The sequence below is a fragment of the Rhipicephalus microplus genome, chromosome 4 (assembly GCF_043290135.1).
Source record: "Rhipicephalus microplus isolate Deutch F79 chromosome 4, USDA_Rmic, whole genome shotgun sequence".
In the NCBI taxonomy this organism is placed as follows: domain Eukaryota; kingdom Metazoa; phylum Arthropoda; class Arachnida; order Ixodida; family Ixodidae; genus Rhipicephalus; species Rhipicephalus microplus.
Window position 1 is genome coordinate 168,572,138 of NC_134703.1, and position 22,454 is coordinate 168,594,591.

A 22,454-nucleotide genomic window follows, 5' to 3' on the forward strand; every position below is an offset into this window, starting at 1 on the left:
GTATTTGGCCCAATATGTCTTGGTTCGCAATACTCCTGTCCTGGCCTCAAACAGTAGAGAACTACCTCGAGTATTATCATTGATCCTTTCCTTGGCAATTTCCTGCTTAAATGTTTGATAGATCTCTAGTGCGGACTTCTTAATCATGCCGATTCTCGACATATCGGTCTCGGCTTCCTTCACCTTCTTCTTAACCGATAATTCTTTTTGGTTTGGCCCCCTGCTCTTTTCCAAGTATTTACCAGTCAATTTTCTGGTTTGCTTCCTCCATTTTGTATTTTATACATTTTGTACATTTCGTTCCTTCATTTTGTACATTTTGTACACTACAGATGAGGCCACAGGCCTCATCTGTAGTGCCATCTTCATCACCTTTCAATAATGATCATCATCATTTCCTAGCAACTGCACCGCGCCCCTCGCTCAGCTCATGCAGGGTTCAAGGCACGAGCCAGAACGAAACGCGCTCTCGCTAATGGCAGTATGGACGCTGCAGCTGGCCCCATTGCACTTTGCCTTCCAAATAAAGCAGTAAAAAAACGGCACGGCCACGTTGGCCACAGTCACGTCTCTCTCGCTACATTTATAAATCATTAACATAAAAGCACTGTATCGAAAAAAGACCTTGTGCATGACTTTTCAATAGTTCATCAACAAAAAAAAACACAGATATTTCAGAAATTGAGAAAGTATCAACGTCGTGATGTTTATTTTTGAAGAAAATCTATCAACATTCACAAAGTAATAAGAAAGAACTGATAGAGAACTAAAGCAAGCATGCTAAGGCTCAGGACAAGAAGCTAGAGATTGCAAGCAATGCGGCTGTGAGGTTTTCTGGAAGCAGCAGTGATAATGAGTGTGATTTCCCAGCCAACACAAATCGCAACATTTCGAAGCTCCACTGCAATTGACAACAACTTTCACTGCCACCCGGCAACACTTCGTAGCTTTGCTTCACAGCTAGTCTGTTTATGGTTGTCGAACATGGAACCATATAGGTAATAACAACTGTAGGGGCTTGACGACACAAAACCACGATATCAATATGAGACATGCCACAGAGGAGGGCTCTCAAATTTTCAACCACCTTAAGTTCTCTACCATGCACCTCAAAGTACACAATTTGCTTCGAACACTAATGTGGTAACAGTAATGTTGCATATTTTTTAGAATTTTGTAAGGAATTTAACAAGGTAGGTCATAAATTACTTCTGCTTACACTAGATGATCTTAATATTGATAATAATTTACTGAGAAGTGTTTTCTTCTGAACTGCAGCTCAGAACTTGATTCCTTTATTGGCTCTGCATTTAGAGACCGTATTTAGCCGTTCCTCAAGGCTCAGTTCTTGGGCCGTTACTATTTTTAATCTACATTAATTATCTTCCTTCCATTTTAAACTCATACATTTTTCTATTTGCATCTTCTTTCATTCATCTTCTTCCATTCTAGCAGGCAGCCATGACTCACGCTCGCCGTACCAAATGAATGAGTGGCACTATTCTACCTCTGAAAAAAAAAAAAAAACGAGAAAGATGGGCATCGCTTTGATGCTATGAAATACATAGGCAAAGTCAGTGCAATCCTGCACAAAGTAGGCACATACACAAAACCCGAAACATAAGACCATCGTTCATGCGCAGTCACACTACCACGTGAAGTACAGCTTCAGTCACACAATGTGCACAATCTTCGAGCGGTGACCACGACGCCTGGGCGAGAAGGCCCTGTCAGGGACTACCTCGTAGTTCACATAGCTCACGCGTCCCAAAACTTTGCAGGGTCCAAAGTAGAGACTGAGGAGTTTTTCTGACAACCCTTGGCGTCGAACAAGAGTCCACACCCAAGCTTGATTGCGTGGATGGTAGTCAACTTGTCGATGGCGGGCGTTGCAGCGGCATGCGTCTGTATTCTGCTTGTGCATAATGTGTAAGCGTCCTATTTGGCACGCATCTTCAGCATACTGGGTAAGTTGCACAGCGTCAGGCTTGATTGAAGCGTCGCAATTGTTTGGAAGCATTGCATCCAGCACTGTTTGAACCTCACGACCATAGACAAGACGGAAAGGCGTGAATGGCGTAGTTTCCTGGATGGAAGTATTGTACGCGAATGTGACGTATGGTAGCACTTGGTCCCACGTCTTATGCTGGACTTCTACGTACATGGATAACATGTCAGCGATGGTTTTGTTGAGTTGCTCTGTCAAGCCATTGGTCTACGAATGATATGCCCTGGTCTTGCGATGGCTCCCGTAGCTGAGCTTGAATACGTCATGAATGAACTGGGCCGTGAATGCTGTTCCTCTGTCTATAATTAGGCACGATGGGGCACCATGGTGAAGAACAATCTGGTCCATAAAAAAGTGGGCAACATTGAAAGTCGTAGCGTGTTGCAGTGCGTTTGTTTCGGAGTACTTCGTCAAATAGATTGTGGCTACTACGATCCACTTGTTCTTAGTAGATGACAGCGAAAAGGGCCCCAATAAATCCATTCCTATTTGATCGAATGGTGTCCTAGGTGGTTCTATTGGTTGAAGAGGCCCCACAGGCTTCAGTGGCGGGGATTTGTGGCGTTGACATTCCCGGCAGCTTTTCACGTATCGCTTAAGGAATGCGGAAAGCTTAGGTCAGTAGCACACTTATCAAACTCTGGCGAGAGGTTTGAGAGGAACCTAAGTGACCAAATGTAGGCTCACCGTAGCAAGCGAGAAGAATGTCATTACGCATGTCAGTTGGCACGACCATAAGGTAGCTTTTCTCATTGTGGTTGGAGTTTTTCTTATACAGAACTCGGTCTCGCAGGCAGAACGACGACAGACTCTGAGAAAGGCATCGACGTATGGAAGAGTTGCCTCCTTCAAGGTTTTGGATAACTGCACAATTTTCATCGTCCTCGCGCTGTCGTGTACTGAGATCCGCTGTAGTAAGGGCCCCAAGGAAGCCATCGTCATCCCTGACGTCGTGGGCACAAATTTTGACAGGTGCACAGGACAATAAATCAGCATATTCGTGCTTTCAACCCAATTTGTAAGCAATCCAAGAATAGAATTCCTGTAGACGAAGACTCCATTGCGCCAGACGCCCGTACAGGTCCCGTAGGTTGGCTAACCAGCACAACGAATGATGGCCGGCCACTACCTTGAAGTAACGTCCATAAAGTTATGGCCTGAATTTCATTGTGGCCCATACAACAGCAAGGCACTCCTTCTCTAATGTGGCGTAGTTGACCTCGGCACGGAGAAGAATGCGGCTGGCGTATGCTAGCACTCGCTCAGTGCCCTCTTGTTGTTGGACGAGGACAGCAGCACTAAGACCCACGTTGCTGGCGTCAGTATAAATCTCAGTATCGGCATCTTAGTCTAAGTGAGCGAGGACTGGCGGCATCTACAAACACTCCTGTAGTTCAGAGAAAGCTACATCCTGCTCTTCGTCCCAGACGATTGGTACGTCTTCACGAGTGAGTCGAGTGAGTGGTTCCGCAATCCTAGAAAAATTGGCTATAAAGCGGCAATAGTACGCACAGAGTCTGCGAAAACGACGCACTGCCTTCTTATCATGTGGAACAGGAAACAAAGCCACGGCAGTGCTTTTGTCAATGTCTGGTCGAACACCATCTGTACTGACAACATGGCCGAGAAACTTAAGTTCTTTGTAACTGAAGTGTCATTTTTCTGGTTTAAGTGTCAGGTTAGCAGAGCGGAGCACTTCCAGCACACTCTGCTGGCGCATCAGGTCCTCTTCAAGGGTGCCAGAAAACACATCATCCAGATAAACGAGGCAAGTGTGCCACTTCAGACAGGTAAGAACCGTGTCCATCATTCTCTGGAATGTTGCAGGTGCAGAACTGAGGCCGAAGGGAAGCACTTTAAATTCATATAGGCCATCCTGTGTAACAAAGGCGGTTTTTTCACGATCTCGTTCATCAGTTTCGATCTGCCAGTAGCCGCTGTTCAAGTCTATCGATGAAAAATACTTGGCTTGCTGCAGTCTATCGAGAGAATCATCGATGCGGAACAGCGGATAGATGTCTTTTTTAGTCACGCTATTAAGTTTTCTGTAGTCCAGGCAGAAGTGCAGTGTTCCATCTTTTTTCTTCACGAGAACGACTGGAGATGACCAGGGACTCTTGGAAGTTTGTATAATGTCATCTTGCAGCATCTCTTCGACCTTAACCTTTATCACATCACACTCTTTTGAAGAAATGCGGCAAGGGTGTTGTTTTATGGGTTAGGCATAGGTGAACATAATTATTCGGTGTTTGGTGATTGGTATCTAACGAACCCTCGAGGTGGATGCGAAGCACTCTTGAAATTTATGTAGCAGCTTAGGTAGCTCGGTCTGTTGTTGCTCTGAGAGAGTTGAGTTGACATCAACTTTGGCAAGTAACAAAGTCACGTCTCTTCGTGTCGGTCGAAGCCCGTCGCTCGCTGATGTAGAATATTATTAAATGTGAAGTCATGCACGTATCTAGAAAAACTTTCTGCCCACCACCATAATACATTGATAGCAATAATTTAGAATGACTTCATATAAATACCTCGGCCTGTTTAGTGCTCAACTCACATGTCTATAACGACGGAGCGGCGCACGCGTAACAGCACGAGCGGCATCTGCAGTCGCAAATACGCCCCATCTGAGCATGCGTGGCGCCAGTGATGTGCCTGCCTTGCAATACTGATCCCTCTTTATCACCGCGGATGCAACAACCACTTTGGCCATCAAAAGCGCTCTGAACGATTTAGGGGGGAAAAAACTCAAGCAAAAAAAAAACCAAGGTGAACCGTTCTTCCTGTGATATGATATCACGAGGCGTGAATAAGTTTACAGTATAGAAGGCGGCTATACAGGCAACTGCTGGTTACTTTTTTTTCTTTTCTTTCGGTTGTATAATGTTGACAGCGCTTCAGTGACCAAAGCAGACATTGCGGCCGGGGGAATAAAGAAGGGTGGAAATTGCAAGGTAGGCACATCACTGGCACTGCACATGCTCAGATGTGGCGTATTTACGACTACAGATGTCGCTGGTGCTTTTTCGCACGCGATGCTTTATCGTTGTAGACATGTGAGTTGAGCACTGTACATCACAGTAAACCTGAACTGGTCTACTCATATCGAGCACTTAATTAACAAAGCTAATTGCATGTTAGGTTGCCTTCGTCGGAATTTTTATCATGTTCCTTCTTCCTTTAAACTCTTCCTTTATAGAACACTAATTCGATGGAAATTTGAGTATGCTACACCGGTCTGTGATCCCACCCAAGCAAACTTAATTTCTGCTCTAGAAATGGTTCACAGTAACTCTGAATGTTTCGTTCACTCTAATTACAGCTGCACCACCAGTATGATTTCCGTGAAACAGACCTTTCCCTCCCGTCGTCATTGTCGGGCAGAAAAGTGTCATGCATTGCCTTGTTCCATAAAATGTATCATCATCCTGCACTACGGGATTGCCTCATCCCTGAGCCAACTTCTGTATCCCATCGCATGGACCATCGTCATAAAGTCGAGCTCTCTTCATGTGAAACTGCACACTCTTATCATATCTGCTACAAGCCTCTGATGATTGAAATGGCCTTCCCGTGGACTTCGTGAACATTATTCATAATAAACAGTTTTGTAATCCTACAGCTAACATTGCATATTTAGGCTCTCTCTAAACTCACCGTTGGTTCACATTTTTCTCCCTTTTTTCATGTGCGGTATCATTTACTTTTTTGTTTTATTGTATTTTATGTTCCCTTTTCTCTTTTTTTGTCGAAGTGTTGTTACCACTTTCCCTCTGTAATGCCTCTGGCCCTCTGGCGGGATATAATAAAATAAAAGATAAAAGTAAAAATAATTTAAACAGCAGCCAGGATTCAATCTCCCAACCTATGCATTAGCAGTCAAGTACCATAACCAAACGAGCACTGTGGGAGGTAAAGTTGGGTTCTGCAAACCACATGACAGTCAATCAGCTGGGCAGATTTATTGTAAAGCTCACATTGACATTTCGGGATGCAGTGTAATGCACGTTCTTCATCTTGAGATCACCAGATTTGTCACCGCTTTTTGGCATGTAAACTCGCGTCATAGAATACCGTTGTAGTGCAAAAACTGTTCGCATCAACAAAGACACATTCAAAACCCTCCATAACCACTCGATAGCCACCCTCATACACGCTGGCAGTCATATGTGACACCAGTGAGGCCCATTGTGCATGCTGCTGGATGCAGACATGCTTTACGGATGTGCTTTACAGCAAGGCACAGCGAACCAATGTTCACAAGGTGTGCGTGTGTGCATGGCTCATGGCTCACTGGGGTCAGGATAGCCACCAACGCAGAAGTGTTCGTCAAATTTTGTTCTTATATTTCTTTTTTGTTCCCATAACAGTGTCAAAGCTTTATTAATAATAAACGACTCTCCGAGTTATTCCGACATCAATCAGCACCCGTTTTTTTTTTAAAATAACTCCCTTAACACACACTAAGTTGCAGGTGTCTGTCCTTTGAAGACACAAGAACTATTCTGTGCAAGTTAGCAGCAAACATAAGGAGCAGCGAACATAAGGAACTTGCTTATAAGCACATCCCATTAAACTGTGCCCCTTCTAGCCTTCGCATTTGTTCCTCTGCAAACATGAAACATGCTAACTGTGCTTCTATGATATCGAATCATACGTGAACATGCCTTAACAGATTATCTTTGAAGTGCTGCTACAAGGGTTACTTGCTGCTCTTACGCCCACAAAATGGCAACCAGCGGTCACTATGACTGTCTGTGATGTGCTCCTGGTGCACGATTGACAACTCGCTCGCATGTTGTGGAAACTGGCTCGGTGGACCAAAGTGCTTCAGGGTTGTGACGAGGGCATTCGAGCAGGTTGCCTGAGTCTGCTTCTGTAATCAAGTGTCCTATTTAGAAAGTTTCCTTAATTGAAGCAGACAGACCGTAACAGTTTGTTGGCCATGGGAGTGTGTTATAATAAAGAGAAAGAAGAACAAAGAGCATGAGCATCCGCCACAGGCGTTGTGTCATCCCAATGTTTTGTTAGAGGCATCAAGGATTAAGGTGAAAAATTTAATGCTTGCCACTTTTCCCACTAGTATTCTAAAATTTTCCTATAAAAGAAGTGACATTTTGAAAGCTTTAACTACTTTTCATCATTGTAGGCTGTGCGAAGCTTTCCCAAGAAATGATGTGAAGAGAAGAAGCCTCAAGCACCGACTTCAACTGATTGTTTATTGCGAGATGTGTACGTATTATACCTATGTCCAAAGAAACAGAAAACAAAAATGAACAAGTCCACGTGACAAGCCAATTATTATTTGTCTCTGCTTTTTCCACTCAACAAGAGCATAAAACTGATGTTCTACAGTAAAAAATTATTTTGAAACTTGTAATTCACTCACCATTTCGAGTAGGCGTTCTAATAACATGCATGGCACTGATCCAGTCTGAAGAAATGCGTGACACCAGCTCGAAGGCCACAGTCAGTGTCATGGTGTCAAGGACAACAACATCCGCATAGTAGCCGTTGCAGAAGAGATATGAAGTTTCGCCCCCAGAAAGCATGTGGGACTGCAAGAAGCCTTGGATCAACACATATGCAATTCAGAATTATCGCACCTAGCAATACAGCTTGTTGTCGGGCTAGTTGGTAGATAGTTGACGAAAGTCATTCTAGCCCAAAATGAAACAGATGCAGAGAACACTAGACCACGAACTACAAGCAAGCACCATGCAGTCATTGTGGTGTCTATAGCCCTCACACCCTGTGTCCAGTCTTTTGTTGTTTGCATGTTTTAAGGCAATAGAGTTAAAGAGCGCATTTCAAAGAAATTCAGCGTCATTGGTTGTGAGCGAAAAATCCTCATCTTATGAGTGACCGAAAAATCGAGAATGATGCAAATAAAAATAAATGATGAAAAGATTCTGGGTCAGAGTGGAGACCGAACCAGGGTCATTTGGGCCCAAGTTAGGTCAAACCCGGGTCGTTTGCGTGGCAAGCTGATGTTCTACCACACGGCAATGCATGTGCTTGTCAACAGAGTGAAAAGGACTTCCTCTGCTTGGAGATGCAGTGAAAGTAGCTTTCATTCTTCACAAACACACTTGTCCTGTACATATGCTTCACAATCCAAGATGAAATATTGCAGTAATAGTGTTTGGTACAAGCAGACATTGCCAGCAAGCTTAAGAACATGTGATTATCATAATGAATTTGTGGTTTAAAGCCAGTCACCCTCTACAAAAGGCACACAAGTTACTGTGCTTATTCACTTAAGGTGACGTAGTTGGTGCATAGCAAGTGCGAAATGGTTTCATGCACTGAGTGTTTGCACTAGAAACAGGATATCGCTATTGCGTTACTTCTAAAGGCGAAGTTTAAGGGTCCTTTAATTTTTATTTGGACTATACAGTTGAACCCCTTTATAGGAGGCACTGGTGCAATGACAGTTGGGTATAAGAGACACCAACGCACTTAGCATAAAAACAGGGTAAATAAAAAAAAATGAGGATGTGGTCCTCTGCTCATAAGAAACACCTCATATATAGGACAAGAACAGCACCCCAATGCATGTCTCTCATAAACTGTACCACGATAGCTTGCTTAGCATGACAATTTCAAGAAAGAATGAGACTAAAAGCTCATTTAGTCTTAGACTTGTCATAGCAAAAAGCTATGACAAGTCTGCATATAAAAGGAGGTTGTAAAACACAAACAAGCTAATAAATCTTCTCATAAGAATGAAAAAAGTCAGACTTGTAAAAGTGTAATTGAGTTTCCATTATCTATAATCTTTATTGTTGCATGATGAACCCTTATGAGAAAAGCATTTGCCAAATTCTCGACATTGCTATCACTATCACTAAGTTATTTTATATTGTTGATTGTATTATTTCTTTATTTGAACCATTATGCTTGATGAAGTTAATAAATTTGTACACCACCTGACAGAAAAGCATATGTCCTTATGCTTTGGGATTTCTTCCAATATTTTTACTTTGTGCATCAGTAACTTAATAAAGTAAAATTGTGATTTTGAGTAGTACCAAGACTGCCTAATGTTCCAATGCATGCTTTCGCATCTCACAAAATTTGCTTTCAGAACTTGCTATCACTGTAGGCAGCCAGCGAATCACGAAATGTGAACAAGAAATTGTCAAATGAAACAGCTTCTTTGAGAAATGACTTGAAAGCACAATCTCAGATTGATAACCAAGCTTTTGTCAAAGATTACTTGGGCTCAACAAAAAGTTTACAAGCCATAAGCATGCCAATATTAAACATACAGTATTAGCAAAAACAAAAATGAAGGAATGTGTTTTAGCCAGCCCTAACTTTATAAGGTTTCAACTGCACACCTGAAGTGAACAGCTTTACAAGTGATGCTCACACTCAAGTGCTGCATGCCGCTGATTGTCTAAACTCTACATACAACTTCAAGGCTCAGACATAACATGTGATTTACACACACTCGATATTGTTATAATAGTTCGGGCGACTCATAAAACACCTGGCCTGTGCGGAAGGCACAACACAGTCACAGTGAAAGCTAGAAGAGTGGCCGTTCGTAGCTTTTTTTAAACACTCATTGGGTAACTACTGCAAGCACACTTGCTTGATGCGCACCAGGGCATTAATAATGAATTTTTTTTGGGGTAGTAGGCCGGCATTCCCTATGCTATTTTTCATCATTCTTCTGAGAGGCATGATATCCGCTAAACACTTGCAAGAAATTTTGAGCCAATAATGAAGGCGGCTTCATTCACTTTGATGCATTTCACTCCAGCAACAGCCTACACTCAGCGACAACGTTTCTTAACAGCATTGTAGAAGCTACAGAACTGAAGTGAATGCCTGCTACAGCACCAAAAGAGAGTACTTAGGTTTACTGGAAATTTTGTCATTTGCCTTGGCAAAATAAATGCTGCTTCATTTATTACGAGACTTGAACACTTGCGGGAAGACGTAGGCAAAATGCAGTTATAGTTCACTTCACATGAATTTCTTCCTTTTCTTTTCATATTTTAGAATGCACCACCTTTCCAGCCCGCTCGTCTTCTAAAGCAAACATGGTGTCCGTGACGTAGTTGGTCAGTGTGCAGCCACAAATATGCGGTTTAGTTCTCAAAAAAAAGTGTACTTGTAATATGTAACTAAAATGTACACTCAATGATCAAAATGTCAGTCGCATTTATATTCTTTGTGTATATGTATTTAAGAAGGCGTTAACGGTGCAAGCAAGCTGAACTGAAATAGGACGCAAGCTGCTGTACTACTTGCACAGCAACACAAATGTGAAAATGGTCCACCTCCATAGCCTTCACTCCAAAGTCAAAAATAAGTTGTCCTCTAGTATAGCGGGCTCGCTCTGAAGCAACAAGGATGACTGGTGGTCGCCCAACTACACATCACCGTACCCCTCACTAGGCTTTGCTCATACACCTAAGTGAAATACCAGCAAGTGTGTGGCTCACCTGCATGTGCGTGTGGACATAAGGAAGCTTGTTGTTCTCCAGACACCTGCCATCTGTCAGGTCCCACAAGGACATTTCGCTGTGCACAGAGATATTACAGGACAGTCTTAATCTCAGTGATGTGATTAACGAAAGCCATTATGGCACAGCTTCAAAAGCAAGTAAAAATCTCACTTCGGAGCAGCATAACAACCGTTTGGAGCAGTTTCTTGCCACACAGTTTCGGACGCAAATATTTGTCTCGAAGCCGGAGCTGTTACACCACGCATCAAATTAGATATATTTATGCACGCATGCATGCATGTTCATTATGAGTACTTATAAACATAAAATTAGGTCTCTGCTCTTTGCTTTTTTGCAGACATGCCCAAGTACAGCAAGTCCAGTGAGCTCAAGCAACCTAACACTTCCCTTCACTACACTTCTCACTACACTTCCCTCACTACACCAGGAATTTATTTGGTGTTTATGTCTCTGACTTTTCCTAATGCTTTCGTTGCAATACTGAAAGCACAATATGTCTAAATTTTCCATTCATTCTATTCACTTTCAAAAAAAATAAATAAAATGATGATATTTGGGCTTTGAGCAGAACCTACGGCTACATTGTGTGGAGAAGTGTCTGTTGTGCTCTAAAAGCAGAATCATCAGAGTCCTGGTTGATGGGTGGTTAGTAATGAACATGATTTAGTCGCTGGTCCTCGGTTCCCGTTACCTAATCTGTGCTCGACAAAAGTTATGGTTATGGGAACGGGTGAGTGCGTATTTACACTCGACAAGCTGTTCGGCAAGTACATTTGCCATGTTCGAGAAGCCGAGCTGAGACATACCAGTAAGCTGGGACACCGTGCTTTCTCAGCAGATTAACAGTAACTATATAGCACATGTTATTATTGATGTAGTCTAGCCAGTGGATGGCATTGAAACTTAAACACCCTGAAAGAACTATTCTGCAAGTAAAATGGAACATAGAATAACAAACACAAAACAAATTATATAAACCATCGGTTTTTCATAAACGTACTGAGTTACCGTTTTAATACAGTTTCTCGGATAAGACTGTCATCCAAGAACAACTAGGTCATTATTACTTTTCTCCGACTGTATGCGTAGCAGTTAGAAACTATTTTATTCAACTTGATAAATTAACTTTAAGTAAGGTCTAGTAGTAATAGAAAACTTACCCAGTAAGTTTCGCTGTATGGGCGAGTTGAAATTGTTTGGAAGTCGTGCGCCCAGGAACTACTTGAACTACATAGTGATTTCCTGTCTGCTGTGATAACCCCTTGAAGTTACAGAGGTAACCTACGGGTTCTGAGTGCCCGCCGTCTTGTTTCTCACCAAAAAAAAAACATAACAATGACGTCCTGACCCGTGCTTGGCACAAATAATGAAATTACTGCAGAGGTGCAGCAGGATATAGCAGGTTTCACTTGTTGGTTTCACTTGTTGGTTTCGCAATTGGCGCAGATATCACACCACTGTAATCTGTACCCAATTCTAGTGCTTGCATAAAGGTAGCAGTGTGTTGAAATAAACCTTCGAAAACTTGGTACGTTAAGCATCAGGCTTACGTAATGTCAGCGCTGATGTAAGAAACATTGGTAAACCGTGTAATCCCACCGCTGATACTAATCACGAATGAAATGGAGTCGCAGTCATTTCTGCTAGCGATTTCCATCCATTGGTACACCTCAAATTCTTTTTTGTGTGTGTGTGTGCTTTAATGTATCAATTGCTATGCGAAGTATGTCCCCATACCCAGCTTCGGAGGAGCTGACCAACAGTGAGCCATCACCAGATGGAGAGGCACTGGCCAGACACAGAACTGGACCGGTGTGGCCAAACAGCATGCTGCGGGGCACAATCTGCACAGATTCGCGAGGTTGAGAGCTAGCAGCTGGAAGTGTGCTTACTAGTTCTCATAATGGCGGCAGAAGGAAACAGTGCAATTTAAAAGGAAACACAAAGGACGAGGCACTGAACTAATAAATAAAAATGTGAACAGTGTGAACAACAGAGAACAGTTTTTGACAAGGCAGCACTTATCTTTCATTGTCCCCAGACATTCCTGCAATTTGTATTTAAATTTTTTTGATGTGCTGGCTTGCTCAGATAGCCATTTTAGTTGAGTGAACAATTGTTTACTACACCAAAATACATATAAAACTAAATCTTGCAAAGCAGTGCTATGCACCTTGTCTGGTGTGCCTGTCTGTTCATTTATCATTCCTTGATTTTTATTGACACTGAATGAACATGGAACCAGTTTATGCAAGTATATAACTAACGGTATGTTTTGTACTCAAATGCATAAAATACAATCAACAGTTGTAAAGCTGTTATGACTTGACTGCACACCACACTGCACACATTGTATTCCTTTCATTGCCATAAAACATACCTGCAGATGAGGCACAAATATTATGGTCCTACATAAAACGAACAACGTGCTATGCAGTCTGTTGCTGTAATGGTAGAGCGGTTACAATGCTTGATCATTCACCCAAAGGTTGTGGGTTCCATTTCAGAGGTACTGGTCACATTTTAAATGCAGGAAAAAATGCTAGAGCCCGTGTGCTTAAGTTTACGTGCCCGCAAAGAACCCCAGGCCGTCAGAATTCCTGGAGCGCTCCACTAAGGCACACCTCAATCATTTTGTGTCTTTGGCTACTGAAATCTCTGGTATTATTACTGACGCTATTACGCTATGCAGCCAGATGTTATATCTTATACCTAGTCAGCTGTTTAAATATAGTGAACATATGCCTTTGAAGTACTGCAGCTTTAGGCAAGACACTACAAAACAATTTAATGACTACTAGTTCTGGACATACTGAATTTGCACAATATTAAAGAACCCCCAATTCTGTTCACTGTATACTTTGTAAGAAGTCAACTTATGCTATACAGGTAAACAGTGACCTTAAAAAAAGAAGGTTGAAAACTCATACGTCAGTTTAGATACATAAAGTATACACCATGAACTAATCATTAGTCTTACTTCCAAACACGTTTATAACACACACACCTGGTAGTAGTAGTTCTTGTCCCTTATATGAGGTGCCTCTTATAAGCAGGGTACTGCATTTTCCTATTCTAATTAACCCTTACTCTGACGTTGGCCACAGTGGTGTCTCCTGTAACCAGTCGCTTCTCACATCAGTGTCTATTACCTAGGGGTTCAACTGTATTTAGCATTATTTGATCTATTTGGTGAACAAAAAATTGAGACTTAGCTTTCATTTCTGAATTTCATGCATCATAGTGCCACGATCATAGTGTGACAATAGAACACATTTATTTACACAATGAAATGATTGCAAGAGGCTCACAGCCATAAACAGGAGACCAAGCTACTCGTGAGCCAGTCCCCCTTTGACCTCGTCCTCTTAATGCGCCCACCGAGGTTGTTTCATTTTCCCGTTCGCAGACGATGCCCACTGGGCGAGTCAGTAGGAAGGTTGACGGTGATCCGGCTTGAGGCACGCGACGTGTGTTAGCTGTGTCTTGGAATAGTGCTGACCATTGCTTGTTATGCCGGAGATGATGTATGTAACACCACTGATAAGGTAAAGAACTACAAATGGTCTGGAGTAGCAGGCTAACAACTTTTGGTACAAACCACGTTTGCGGACAGGTGTCCACAACCATACAAGGTCACTTTTGTGTAAGAAAAGGAGTGATGGTGGACGTTGTACCAGGTCTTGGAGCACTGTTGAGATGCAGTGGTTTGGAGGCGTGCAGCGCAATGGGCTTCTTCAACGCATCATAGTGACTCGGCAACCTATGCTTCCACATCTAATGTCAAAGGTAGAATGGTGTTGAGACAACTGCGAGGCGAGCGGGAGTAGAAACGAAAAAAATGCAAGTACCTTGTCGTCTCGTGCTTTGCGGTTTTGTATGCGTATGGGATATAGGGCAGTACTTCAAGTTTTTGAGCTTGGCCTCAACGTATATTGATAACATGTTCATTAGCGTCCTGCTGGTCCGCTCTCCGAGGCCAATCGTCTGAGGATGATACGGGGTCGCTTTGTGGAATTGGCTGGCAGACAGACGCAGGATCTCTTCAATGACATCAGCGACGAACTGACGTCCCTCGTCGCTAATGACGACTCGTGAAGGGCCATGACGTAGAACTATATAGCAAAGCATAAACTGCAACACGTGAAAGGCTATTGCAGTAGGTATTGCCGCAGTTTCTGCATAGTGCGTCAGTTGGTCGACACACATGATGACCCATCGGTTGGCACTGGCTGAACGCGGAAACAGACCTAGAAGGTCGACACCAACAATTTTGAAGGGTGAGCTGGGAGGCGGTTTGGGATGGAAAAGTCTGGGTGAAGTAGTCGTGGGACGCTTGTGATGTTGACATTGTTCGTAACCCGCTACGTATTTTTTCGTGTCGCGTCGCATCTTGGGCCAGTAACACCTTTGCTGAATGCGATGAAACATTATAGCAAAGCACACGAGTCCTCTGGTTGCGTCATCATGGCAGAAGTGAAAAATTTGGAAATGTAGAGTGCGTGGAACTACCAGAAGCAGATGGGCGCTGTTGTGACGTCAGTCGCGGGGTTTGTATGTATGCTCTCAAGCTACTGCCAGTTGCGCATGCGCCGAGAGATAGCGTGTGTACATATACTGTCCACAGTATCTGGAGGGTGTTATTCTGTTTTGTACTGCTTGTGTTGAGGCTGGCAGTGTGCACCTCAGTAATAAAGATGTGATACCATGTGCCGGTGTCGGGATATAACAACTGGCGTCGAGGATGGGATATAACAACTGGCGACGAGGATGGGATCCGCCGCAGGCTTCTAGGAATCCCACTCTAACCAGCTTGAACTGAGTATGGCGACCACTGTCGGTAAGTTACCCGAGTTCCAACAAGAGGACGGTAACTTCGAGGTAAAATCCTGGAGCGGTTCGAAGTATTTGCCGCGGCCAATGACATCACGGAAGACAAGAAGCTTCCAATCTTTCTCACGGCTATAGGTGAGAAGGCCTACGTCACGCTGCGGAGCTTGCTGCTGCCTAAAACACCAGCTGAGACGTCATTCACGGAAGTTGTTGACGTTCTGAAGGAGCATTACGCTCCCAAGCGCTCCGTGGTCACCAAAAGGTATCGTTTTCACCAGCGAAAGCAAGAGCCGCATGAGACCGTCGCAGACTTTATAGTCCAATTAAAGAAACTCGCGGCAACATGCGAATTCGGTGCCTTTTTGACCGAAGCATTGCGTGACCGGCTCGTCGCTGGAATACGTACCGAGGGAGTACGGTGCAGGCTATTGGAAATGCCAGACGAGGAAGTAACGTGGGAACGCGCATGCAGCGTAGCCATGGCCATGGAAGCGGCAACACAAGACACGAAAGAAATGCTGCAAACCAGTTCTAAAGGAGCAGCTGTAGAAACGGAGGACATCTACTGGCAACGGAAAATCTCACAACCGAGTAAAGCACCTTCGAGGGAAGCGCCGACGCAGTCCAGCTGGGACAAGGAAAATGGGGCAGCGAAAGAACAAACGAAAAGAATGTGTCATCGTTGCGGAGGACAGCATTCACCCGTGAGTTGCCGATTTCTGAACAGTACCTGTTATAAGTGTACAAAAAGGGGTCATGTTGCTAAAATGTGCAAATCTAAGCTTGTAAATAGAGTAGAGAGCGAAGAATGCGAGAAAGAAAATACTAACGAACTGCTATCTCTGTATAATACGAACCACCAAGAAGGTATGCCCGCCATTGTAATCAAGGTTTGCATAAATGATAAAGTGATACCCATGGAACTTGACACGGGCGCAGCGGTGTCAATAATGTCAGAAACAGAGTGTGCTAAACACTTCCCAAACGCCTCTTGCAGGCAAGCAAATGTCAAACTAGCCACGTACAATGGCACGACGGTCCCTACTGTTGGTATTATGGATGTAAAGGTGCAATACCAAGACCAGTGTTTCGAACTGCCACTTGTCATAGCGAAAGAAACGCAGGGTGCTAGAATGCCCACGTTGTTTGGCCGAGATTGGCTTTCTAAAATCAAAATAAATTGGCAGGAAGTATTTTCAGTAAATGTGGTGGCTAAGGAGGCATTGCTTGCTGAGAAATTTCCCGAAGTGTTTGGCGCGGGTTTTGGTACAATTAAGGGATTCGAATGCAGCATTGAATTGAAGGATGACGCGCGCCCTGTCTTTATGAAAGCGCGACCAGTGCCATACGCTTTGCGCGAGCGCGTTGAACAAGAATTGGTCAAGCTAGAAAAAGCTGGAGTCATATATAAGGTCAGACATAGTCCATGGGCAACGCCTCTTGTGATTGTTCCAAAAAAGAACACTCAAGAACTGAGATTATGTGGCGACTATCGCGTCACAGTAAACCCAGCCATCAAGGTCGATCAGTATCCCTTGCCACTTCCTGAAGACATATTCGCAAATCTTCAGGGTGGAACTGTGTTTTCTATCATAGACCTCTCAAAAGCGTACTTGCAACTCGAACTAAACAAACAAGCGCAGGAACTGCTCACTATTAACACCCACCTAGGTCTGTTTAGATTCCGCCGCTTGCCGTATGGCGTAGCGTGCGCACCAGCTATTTTCCAAGCGGTCATGGACCAGATACTGCGTAATCTGCCTGGAACCGCGTGCTACATTGATGATGTAGTCATCGCTGGTGAGAACGACGGGCAGTGTTATGAATGGGTGGAGCAAGTTCTTCAACGCCTAAGTAAACACGGCGTAAAAGTGAACGCAAGGAAATGCAGCTTCTTTCAGCAACGCGTCACATACTTGGGACACGAGATCGACAAGCACGGCTTACACCCAACAGCGGAAAAAGTTGAAGCTATCAGAAAAGCGCCAAGGCCCACTAACGTGAGTCAGTTGAAGGCCTTTTTAGGTTTGATTAATTACTACAGAAAATTTTTGCCAAATTTAGCATCGATCTTGGAACCACTGCACAACTTGTTGCGAAAAGAAACTACATGGCACTGGTCACGCGAATGTAATGAAGCATTCGAAAGATGCAAAGAACTGTTGACTGATAAGACTGTGTTGCAGTTGTATGACGTAAAAAAAGAAATCTGGATCACATGTGATGCTTCTGATTACAGGTTAGGGGCTGTGCTATCGCACTTGGTGAACGGTGAGGAAAAACCGGTTTCTTTTGCTTCGCGGTCATTATCAGCGGCCGAACGTAACTATGGGCAGATTGAGAAAGAAGCACTTAGTATTGTGTTTGCTGTAAAAAAATTTCATAAGTACCTTTACGGACGGCCCTTTAACATAATAACAGATCACCAACCTTTGACAATTTTGTTTGACCCTAAACGGCAGGGCAGTGCAGTAGCCACGGCACGAGTGCATCGTTGGCTGACATTTTTGGCCGACTACACCTATAGAATCAAACACAAACCAGGATCAGCTATCCAGCATGCAGACGCATTGTCCTGTTTACCGCTACCTGACACAGGTAGCAAGTGCGAAGAAATCTTCTACTTTTCAGCACTAAACGACTTGCCTTTAACGTCAAATGATGTCAGTCGAGAAACAGGATGCGATAAAGTGCTGAGGGCTGTACGCGACGTGATCTGGCATGGATGGCCCAAGACCGTGTCGGAGCAGCTAAAGCCGTTCTGGGTACGCCGGCTCGAGCTCAGTGTAGACAACGGGTGCGTTATATGGACAAACAGAGTGGTAGTACCGGAATCATTGCACAAGAATGTTTTGCAGTTGCTGCACGAACAGCACTTGGGTATAACCCGAATGAAAGCATTAGCGAGGTCAGTAGTATGGTGGCCGGGAATGGACAAAGCCCTCGAAAACACAGTGCGCAAATGTGCAATATGCCAAACGGTTCTCCCTGCAGCTCAACCCGTACCCTTGTCCTCGTGGCAAATATGCCAGAATCCGTGGGAGCGTGTGCATTTAGACTTCGCTGAAGAAAAGGGAAGGATGTTTCTCCTCGCTATCGACACCTATTCCAAATGGCTTGAAATTAAGATAATGAGTGTAACCACCGCGGCGAAGACCGTTGAAGTAGCGCGTTCATGGTTCGCGGCGCATGGCCTTCCGCTGGAGGTAGTGACGGACAACGGGCCGCAGTTTCGGGCAGCTGAGTTCAAAGAATTCCTCCAAGCTAATGGTGTGAGGCACACACTAACGCCGCCGTACCATCCGCAGTCTAACGGTGCGGCGGAGCGCGCAGTTCAGACAACAAAAAAAGCACTGCTCAAACAAGTGCTAGAAGACTCGGAAAAGGGCACAAACAGAACACTGCAACACAGGATAGATAACTTCGTGTTTTGTTATCGAACCACACCTCACACTTTCACGGGAAGAACCCCTGCTGAATTATTTGTGAGAAGGAAGCTGCGGACCCGATTGTCGCTGCTGCGCCCGGACGTAACAAATCAGATTAGAGCTAAGACCGCAGAAATAAAAAAGTCTGCTGACAGGCTCCGAGGTTTACCTCGAGTGTTTGCTGTTGGTGATCGTGTACTGGTGCGTTCTGTGCGTGGGCAACTTGTGAACTGGTGGCCTGGAGAAGTGACGTGTGTGAAATCTTCTTCGACGTATTTAGTGTATGTGCGAAACAAAGTGCGGTTTGTGCACGCGGACCACTTGCGACCATCGGACATCGAACCGACGGCACAACAGGACCCACCACCGGAAGTGGAACTACCACATGCATCGGACATCACAAATGCTACATCGACGACCAACCAAAGCTCAGATTCGTCGTCACCCACGAGACTCTCACTTCCCGAAAATCGTGAGCAGCCGGTTCCCTTACGACGTAGCACAAGGCAACGGCGCCCACCTGAGCGCCTGACTTATGATAGTTTCTAAAATTGTGCGTGAAGGAAGTGTTGTGACGTCAGTCGCGGGGTTTGTATGCATGCTCTCAAGCTACTGCCAGTTGCGCATGCGCCGAGAGATAGCGTGTGTACATATACTGTCCACAGTATCTGGAGGGTGTTATTCTGTTTAGTACTGCTTGTGTTGAGGCTGGCAGTGTGCGCCTCAGTAATAAAGATGTGATACCATGTGCCGGTGTCGGGATATAACAACTGGCGTCGAGGATGGGACATAACAGGCACCTTGGCCTGAATAAATCTTCTTGTAGAGGACGGCATTGTCAACTACAAAAGGGCTTGAATTAGCGGGATGATTCGCGGAGGCAAACAGGTCATCTAAGCAACGGTCCTCATGCTGTACTGCCTGGAAAGCCACGATGTCAGAGAAACGAGAGTCAATAGCGGTGATAAACCCGTCAAAGTTGTCAGCTTCACACTCGGTCGCTGGTAGAAGAAGCCGTGACAGGCAGTCAGCGTCTGCGTGAAGGTTACTGCTCTTGTAGCAAACAATGAAGTCAAATTCTTGTAATTGTAGAACCCATCGTGCAAGTCGACCAGATGGGTAATGTAGGCCTACAAATTAGCAAAAGGAGCGATGATCAGTGATGACTCAGAGGCGACGACTGTAGATGTAGGGGCGAAACTTATGTAGGCGAAAACGACGGTTAGCCACTTCAGTTCTGTAACCATATACAGTGCAGTCCACTTATAACGATATCGAGAAAACCTAAAAATAGGATCGTTATAACCGGTGATCGTTATATCTGGACTGCCGCCAAAAAATCGTCGCCGGACGTACCTTTTGTAGCTCCAGGATTCATTTCGCTATTTTCACCAATTAATAAATATTGTAGATAGTAGGATGTCAAAAACAAGACTTTATTTCTTACTCCGAAGAACGCATCACGGGTTCGCTGAGGAAGAGAGACTGACCGACGGCGGGGTGGGAGCAGTGGGAGGAAGAAAGCACAGCCAGAGGTACACAGCCGGAATGCCAACGAGGCCCCGCCCCGATGCCGCCGCGCCGCTTTGCTTTTCGCTTTTTTTATTTTCTCTCTCTTTCCCGCTTTCGTTCGGCAAGCTACGAGTAGCTTGCCGGCTAGCCGTTGTTGAAGGCGGGGAGCCGCGGCGCTTTGCTTTTCGCATTTTTTTTTTTTTTAATTCTCTCAGCCTCTCCGCGGTCGACGCGCGGCGAGGCGCAAAACGTGACACAGCTGGCGCCATCTGTAGCGCCTCGTGCCAACTCGCGATGCTCTCCTCGGCTTTTTGAACGGCCGGGACGCGCTGCCGGTGCTGTGCTGCAGTGGCGGCACGTACTCGCCTACGCTAACTTTTCGTTTTGTCTCGGCATAGTTCGTTTCAGAGGAACTTATCAATCTAAATGTTACGATTATTCTGAATGAAACATGCCGCCCACGGCAAACTTTTCATCGTTGTATCCGATATGCGGTGGATAACATATCGTTATATATGGTTTTTTTTCCCCATAGCCCCAATGCATAAAATGAGACTGTTAAGTCGACCCATCGTTATAACCGATATATCGTTATATGTGGTATCGTTATAAGTGGACTGCACTGTAATTACGCTCTGCTTTGCTCAGGGACCACATTGCATAAGCGACGATATGTTCAGCATTGTTGTGGTGTTGAATGAGAACTGCGCCGAAACTAACTCCACTGGTATCGGTATGAATTTCCGTGGACGCAGAGGGATCAAAGTGGTGTAGTTTGGCCCGGAAATGAGAACGAACTATAGCTGTTTAAACGCTGACTCACAATTTGGTGTCCAGTGGAAAGGCACGACCTTGTGCAGCAAGTAAGTCAGTGGCTGGGCTATTTCAGTAAAATTAGGCACAAAGCGGCATAAATAAGATTATAAGCCCAGAAAGCTTCGCAGCTCCCGGAGAGACCACTGCTGCTTGAACTTGCTGATGGCATCAACTTTCTGCGGGTCCAACCAAACGCCAGCTTTGTTCACAAGGTGTCCTAAAACAAGTGTTTGACGATCACCAAAATGACATTTTTTTTAGTTCAGTGTCAAGGCAGCTTCCTCCTAACATGTTACAACGTTGAGGTGATGATTAGTTCCTCGAAAGTTCGTCCAAACATAACCACATCATCCAGGTAACATAAACAAATTTCCCACTTAAGATGGTGTCCATATAGCGTTCAAATTTTGCCGGAGCATTACACAAGCCAAATGGCATAACAATAAATTCAAACAGACCATCTGGAGTAACAAAAGCAGTCTTTTCTTTATCAGTCAGATCCTTGGGAATCTGCCAATACCCAGATCACAAGTCTACCGAAGAAAAATAAGCTGAATGCAGGCAGTCAATGACGTCATCCATGCGAGGGAGGGGATACACGTCCTTTTTGGTTATAAAGTTGAGACGACGATTATCAATGCAAAACTTCCGGAACCCGTCTTTTTTCTTTACCAAGATAACAGGCGCAGCCTAGGGACTAGACGATTTTTGAATGACATGGGCGGCTAGCATCTCGCTAAATTCTTAGGCAATAACTTTGTGCTCAGACGCTGAAATGTGATAGTGCTTTTGTTGAAGAGAATGAGCAGAGAAAGTATCGATCTTGTCACGAGCGTGCGCGGTCGGTATCTCCGCCCTATGCACCTTCTGTGCAAAATCAAATGCTTTAGCTTGCCTCACCAGTAGTGCAACCAGAACTCTGCGCTTCTGCAAGAAAATGAACCTGCTATCATTTTTGAGAATTCAGCTTCCATACAAGAAGTTTCATCAAGATCCCCCTTTTCAGGATCACTTAAGGCTCCAACGCAGATACTGCTCTGCTTTTCAAACAGGGCAAGGTGCATAGCAGCCGCTAGTACAATAGACTAGGGTGAGCTGTTTATCACCCACAATTGAGCCTTCTCGTCTGCGAGAGACAAAACGCAGGATGGTACAAAGATGTTTTTCTTGACACAAGCTACGAACAATTGCTCACTCACTATGTCACATGAAGTAAAACTCGAGCCTGTTTCGCGAAGCGGCAACTTGTACGTTGGCTGTGGACCACGCTGGCAGAAGGGCATCTTTAGCTACAATGAGGTTACCTTTTTCACAATCGGGCTGCTGGGCGAGAGTAGACAACGGAACCTCACCTGCTTCACAATCCAGTCACAA

General features: G+C 44.5%; 1 protein-coding gene and 1 pseudogene across 2 annotated transcripts in view; one reads left to right on the top strand and one right to left on the bottom strand.

Annotated features, from left to right (window-relative positions):
* Positions 1-22,454, bottom strand: part of Rbcn-3B (WD repeat-containing protein Rbcn-3B) — a 169,444-nt gene that overhangs the window by 140,580 nt on the left and 6,410 nt on the right. For both annotated transcript variants that reach the window (XM_037423573.2, XM_037423571.2), the window contains exons 3-5: positions 12,229-12,335; positions 10,468-10,546; positions 7,395-7,563 (exon numbers count right to left, since the gene is read on the bottom strand). In XM_037423573.2, coding sequence (XP_037279470.1) covers positions 7,395-7,563; positions 10,468-10,546; positions 12,229-12,335 — 355 coding nt within the window. The remainder of the gene's footprint in view (positions 1-7,394; positions 7,564-10,467; positions 10,547-12,228; positions 12,336-22,454) is intronic.
* Positions 15,208-18,381, top strand: LOC142814028 (uncharacterized; annotated as a pseudogene).